General features: G+C 44.9%; 1 protein-coding gene across 2 annotated transcripts; it reads left to right on the top strand.

Annotated features, from left to right (window-relative positions):
- Positions 1 to 213: 213 nt before the first annotated feature.
- Positions 214 to 5,334, top strand: LOC148399576 (uncharacterized). 2 transcript variants are annotated; one of them, XM_088373599.1, is made up of 3 exons: positions 214 to 273; positions 2,600 to 2,694; positions 2,908 to 5,334. In XM_088373599.1, the coding sequence occupies exons 1-3, from the start codon at positions 236 to 238 to the stop codon at positions 4,212 to 4,214; spliced, it is 1,440 nt and encodes a 479-aa protein (XP_088229725.1). In that variant the 5' UTR covers positions 214 to 235; the 3' UTR covers positions 4,215 to 5,334. The 2 variants fall into 2 exon arrangements, with proteins under 2 accessions (XP_088229725.1, XP_088229724.1); XM_088373598.1 differs by lacking the exon at positions 214 to 273 and having other exon boundaries at positions 2,359 to 2,694.
- Positions 5,335 to 6,091: the final 757 nt, after the last annotated feature.

Raw genomic sequence — 6,091 nt, 5'->3', positions numbered from 1 at the left:
ATGTCACTAGGAAAACTGTTGACTTTTGGTTAGGGCTCTTTGTGTGTCTGTTTTTTTTCAAAGATATTAAAAAAAAAAAAAAGTTAAAGCTCACTGTTAGCGGTGAACGTCAGCTATCTGCGCGCGTGCACGTTGCTTACCTGCGTGAATCAAGGAAACTGAGCGAGTGCACGCGACTCACCTGCATGTAATTACGGACCCCAGGAGGAAAAACGGAATATCACCGCAGCACGGAATGCAGAGAAAATACAAAATACCAAAAAGAGATAGCCGGTAAGCTCACTAAAATCTTCCTTGTTGTCAATACGAGTGACTAGCTGCGCTGACGTGGGGGAAATGTGCGTTTGATAATTTGTATTATCATAACATATTGAATATTGTGTTCAATTATAAAAACGCGACGGATTAAAAACGCGCATCTTTCTTCCTGCTTATGTCACGTGGTTGAAACGTATTGAAAATATTCACTGCTGAAACGTAAAATCATATATGGTTGTGAAAATGATTCACTGGTTGTTTGATATTTGCATTCATTGGGTTTACTGAGTAGTTTAAATTCATTATGTGGTTACTATATTTATATAACTGTATTTTAATATTTGATGAATTTACATAAATCATTAAAAAACGCTTATCTTACCTCAAAGGAAAACAACTTTTTTCTAGGATTTAATGTCAAAGTTTTCATAGCTATTTTTTGTGGACCTGCTTTTACAAATAATATGCAAAATACTAAGTGTTAAAATTTGTTTCGTCCTTGAGGATTTTCACCTACTAATTACTGAGACCAAATAAAAGGAAAAGATGGAACAACAGTCTGGTTATTGAGTGGAGTTCAGTTTAATGTACGGTTTGGTTCAACCCTTCAAGTGTGGGGAAGAAGCAAAACACTTGACACTGGCCATCACTTGAAAGTTACTGAGGAGCTTCACCCAGCCTAGCCGATTATTTCATGGGCGGAGAAACCTGGTGTGGGAGCGGTTATGTAAATTAACCCTGTTTATTATATATATATATATATATGTATATAAATATACATATATATATATATATATATACATACACGGTCGGTCAGCATGTTTGTATCTGTATAGCCGATCCTCACGATTCTGATGCGACAACCTGAGCGAGAAGTCCACTGCACACCGCGGCGGCCTATCAAAGATTATCGACTTTGTGTAGTAGGAAGCGTGACCGTCGAGTTCACCCGGCAACAGATGCCGAAAGAGAGAAGGGAAAAAATAAAAATAAAAACGCTTTGGGTGTTGAAATGTCACGTGAACGGTTGGGTTCAACCACTGAACACATCAGGGGTGTTATCGACTCACTCCGATGCTTTCAAAGGCCAAGAGTTCGTTTTCGGATGAGGCGTCGTTGCTATGGTGTGAGTGACCCGCAATTTACTAGCGGGATAAAAGATTGGTTTGGCAGAGTCTATCACTGTAACTGCTAAAAATGTGCAGCCTGGCCTTGGGTATGAAATGATCAAAACACAATGCTCAAATGAGTGGAAACATTTCAAATGGACATCAGATGTCTGGCGGAATATCTTTATCTATTTCACTCACCTTTGCTCAATATAAACACTGATTATCATGCGTCATTAAGCGCATATTCTCATTCAAATTGTTTCAGCTACTGATTGCTCTGTTTGCAGTCCATTTGCCCAACCATAGAATCAATCCATCTGTCTTTAAATACAAATCCTTCCTTCTTTCCTTCTTTCTTTCTTTCTTTCTTTCTTTCTTTCTTTCTTTCTTTCTTTCTTTCTTTCTTTCTTTCTTTCTTTCTTTCTGACCAAACTCCTTATGTATGTTAAATCTTACATTGTTAGATGAATTTATTGTGATTATTTAAAAGTAACACATCAATATAATACAATAAATACAATTGTGGTTGAAGTTTGTTGGTAAAACTCTGCTTTTAATGTAAAACACACCATGACACGTGTGTCCTACGGGTTCACGTAGTCCTCTATTTTTTGATGATGATGGGGTCTGGAGGTTATCATCTCAGTTTTTTTCTGGAGGAATTCCCATAGTGGCCTTTCAGCATGTCAGCCATATGTTGGGGATGATTAACGCAAAGCAGCACGGGTGGCCACTTGTTGCAACGTCAGTCTCCATCCTTGCTCGGATAGGCAAGAAGGGGAGGGCCACGATGGGAGGAGAGGAAGAGGACAGACTCGTCACATCCTCTGTCCATATATGGGCATGAAGTTTACACGCAGCGGGGAATCCTCTCACTTGAGCTGATGAATGGGGAGGAGGTCCGTGGAGCCGCCAAAGTGTATATAAGGGAAGAGACGGGAGAGCCACAGCAAGCAAATGACCGCGGAGCGACAGACGAGAAGGATTATCCTGAATTTCTTTTTTTTTTTCATCATTATTATTATTTAAATCAAGCACATTTGGGGATCATTTGTCGCACACCATCCCAAAAATAAAAAGAGGAGGGGTTTGAAGGAAAACAAGTCACCCCGATTTCCCTATACAGTATACATTTATCCTGGAGCCGGACCTTTGAAGTGCACCATTATGTTGAACAACATGGATTTGAACGCGAAAGATTCTTTTTACCCTCAGTTTGACAATTGCAGCGGCTCTTCTCTGGGCATGGACGCCGGCGCGAGGAAGGACAACCGAGACGCGTTCGGCGACGCGGAGCGCTCGGTGCCCGCGCAGTTCGGCCACGGTGAGTCCCGCTGCACGGGGAGCAAATGTTGCATGCAAGGGAATGTCGGATGCCGGCGATGGCGTGCGAGAAAACGGCCACACTTGCGGCGCAGCGTCGACGCGTTTGCGCGCCGGATGCGCATGCATGTTTATGTAACGTCGCGTTTTCCCCCCACATCATAAAGCCAAACAAGGGGATTTGACAAAGTTTTCTCCGTTTCTGATTCAACAGAAGGAGCCCCCGCGACCCTCAAAACCGAAGCTTCCAACTCGGAATACGCGTTTAACCCTTGCGAGGGCCCCAAAGACGCCTACACTCCCTCCTCGCTCGCCTACTCCGGCAGCTTCTACGTGGAAGCTTCTCAGGGGGCGCCGTGCACCACCGAGACCCTCCTCAACATGATCACCGAGATCGTGGGCATATCCACGATGCAGCTCTCCGAGGCCCAGCAGCAAAGCGCCAACAGCCGGGGGGCTTCATACACGCCCCCTGTGGACAGCGCACAGTTTGGAGACGTCAAGAGGCAACCTTTCACCTGCTCGGCGCCCACCCCGCCGGCGTACCCCTCTTCCTCTTCCGACCACCAGACCGGGTTCTCCCAGGATCAGTCCGAACCCCCTGCGCCGGAGCCGTCCACCTCCCAATTAGGCTTCACCAAAACCGAGCCCAAGTCCGAGGCGGCTTCCTTCCCGGTGGTGGTCAAGAATGAGTTTGAGAGCTATGAATGGGGGGCTTTTTGCAAATCCGACTGCTTGGAGAGCGGCTTCCACACGGAGACGTTCCCCATGTCCAGCGACTTCCCACCCGAGCAGCAAATGGACGTGAAGGAACTTTTGGACACCTTCCCCGCCATGTGCCCCAATCCGGACGTGGAGTTCAAAGTAGAGGGGGGCATCAAGCAGGAGCAGTGCTTCTCCGACACGTGCTCCCAGGGCTACTCGTACAACGGCTACCTCCCCCCGCCGATGGGTCTGAAGCCCTACCCCGAAGCCCCCCCTGCATCCAACCAGTGTGACTCCATTTACGCTTCCCCGGCTTTACCCAGCACCATAGACTCCATCCTCTACTCCTCCTTGCTTCCCGACTCCTTCGCCCAAAGTTACACCACGCGTGCCGCCGCCACTTCCACCTCCGGCACCACCGCCGCCAAGCCCCCCAGAGCCCGGAAGAGCACGTCCGGCTCGACTTCGCACGGCCCTCCCAAGGAGAAGCCCTTCACCTGCCCCATGGAGAGCTGCGACCGCCGCTTCTCACGCTCGGACGAGCTCAACCGCCACATCCGCATCCACACGGGTCACAAGCCCTTCCAGTGCCGCATCTGCCTGCGCAGCTTCAGCCGGAGCGACCACCTGACGACGCACACCCGGACTCACACGGGGGAGAAGCCGTTCTCCTGCGACGTGTGCGGCAAGCGCTTCGCCCGCAGCGACGAACGCAAGCGGCACGGACGCGTGCACCAGAAGCAGAAGGAGAAAATGGAGCTGAAGCCCCAAGTGACTCCCAACGCGTGGCCCTTCACTCTGCCCGAGGGCATTTGAAGACGAGGCTCCCCCACGCATCGTATCGCACGCACACCACATTTTAGGATTTTTCTCTCTCGGAAGACACGACTTCAAGTCAGTTTGGATGGAGAGCGTAACAGGCACGCCGATTTGACCCACGGGTGGATTAAGACGTCAGGTGAACATTGACGTGTGGCCGTCAGTGGTGGAGGCAAGTGTGGCTGTTTGCTGCGTGACTGCTGATGTTCAGTTCAGCACCTCCGCGGCCGGACAGCTCCTAGCTCACTCCCATCCCGCCTCTCATCGCCCACGGGTGGATTGCACTTGCAGATTTCTATCGAGATTTTCAACTAAGAATGTTCTATTTTTTTTCTCTCTTTTTTCCAGTTATTGGACTATGTTGCTCAATGCATGTTTGATTTTTTTTTTTCTTACCTGAAATAGCGCCCCCTCCTTCAATCATGTCACAGTGGAGGGGGGTTATTCAAATGAATGTAAGCTAATATATTTATGGTTTGGGCCATAAAGTTTGGATCAAACTTAGTGTTTGTTTATACTTCCTATCATTTAGCCGTCAGTGTTTTTTGTCATTGGACTTTGTGTTGTTCAAATTGTGAAAGATATATAATTAATGGCAAATAAATATATTTGTATGACTGTACTTCCTTGTATTTTTATAGCTGAGTGTATATTTTACATTTATGACAATTGAGCCTCGTTTTCTGGGGGTATTCAAATATCCTTAATCATGTATTGGTTTTCGAGGGCTATATTGTTGAGTAACTCAGTATTTGAAATGTCACCGTTTGATATCTGAAACTTTTTTTTGGGCACTTCATCCGACAAGCGTTGTTACACTGAATGAGTCATCAGGTAGCACATATTGCTGCAAGCTTGGGTTCAGCCATGAAGGACTTTTTGATGTAATGTATCTTTTGCTTGGAGGATGCTGCAACTTGAAAAAATAAAAAAGGTTGTCAGTTTGGTGACATTGGCACCAACAGGGTACTGCAAAAAAAGAAAAAAAAAAATTGAACTCGCCTTAAGTTATATTAACTGTTCGAATTTGCATACAGTTTCTACAATACATGAACTTGATATCGATGTTGTTATTTTTATGAAGATGATGAACAAAATAAACATTTTCTGCCAGCTATTTTTTTTGCCTTTGTGCATCATTTGACGTAACAAAAATTTGCCCTTCGCTTTTTTGTTGAATTGAATCCTTGATGAGAGCAGCAGGATGAATGTCTTCACTTACCAGCGTGTTGAAATGTTTTTTTTTTTTTAGAATAGATCTTTATTGTCATTGTCTCACTTGTACAACGAAATCTTTAGGCTAATGTCAAATTTGATATCTGACAAAATATATTCCGTTAACCAATTAATCAGCCGATTGTTTAAAATCCTTAAAACATTTGACCGGTCTGTTTGTATGTAAGTAGAACAGAATTGGAAAAAACAGCTAATATTTATTTGGTGATACTATGAGGAAGGTTTGAAAATTGCTGTAATGTGTGAAAAAAAAATTGCAAAAATCATGGGGAAAAAAAATCCACCTGAATTTTGCCAATTTCCAAATTTAGCCGATTAATCAGTTGGACCTTAACACACACATTGGTCGCCAAAAATGTCTGCTTATGTGACTACACAAGGCCTTCTCCTAAAAAACATGAAAGGAAAAACGTTGAGTTACTGCTGCCAACCGCCCTCGACTTCAGAGATGACATTTCTTCTCTTCTCGAGCATTTTTTTTTTTTGGGTGTGTGATAATTTGATACCCTATTGCTATTCTTTGCTTTACACTTCCAGTCAAACAGAAAGGGATATTCATTTCCACTTAACCACAGGCAGTGATTATAGTCTGGTTTTTTTTTTCTTATAAAGAACTATTACCAATGTCATGCTCTCCT

The sequence above is a fragment of the Syngnathus floridae genome, chromosome 4, assembly GCF_059516105.1.
Source record: "Syngnathus floridae isolate MCC-2025c chromosome 4, RoL_Sflo_1.0, whole genome shotgun sequence".
Taxonomy (NCBI): Eukaryota; Metazoa; Chordata; class Actinopteri; order Syngnathiformes; family Syngnathidae; genus Syngnathus; species Syngnathus floridae.
The sequence above is the reverse complement of the archived record's forward strand: the minus strand, read 5'-3'. Positions and strand labels throughout refer to the sequence as shown.

What these genes read in the sequence shown, in the direction of transcription:
- LOC148399576 (XM_088373598.1), top strand. Translation starts at nt 2,538, where the DNA reads ATGTTGAACAACATGGATTTGAACGCGAAAGATTCTTTTTACCCTCAG. An exon ending in GCCCGCGCAGTTCGGCCACG is followed by an intron (nt 2,695 to 2,907) that starts GTGAGTCCCGCT and finishes CTGATTCAACAG; the next exon opens with AAGGAGCCCCCGCGACCCTC.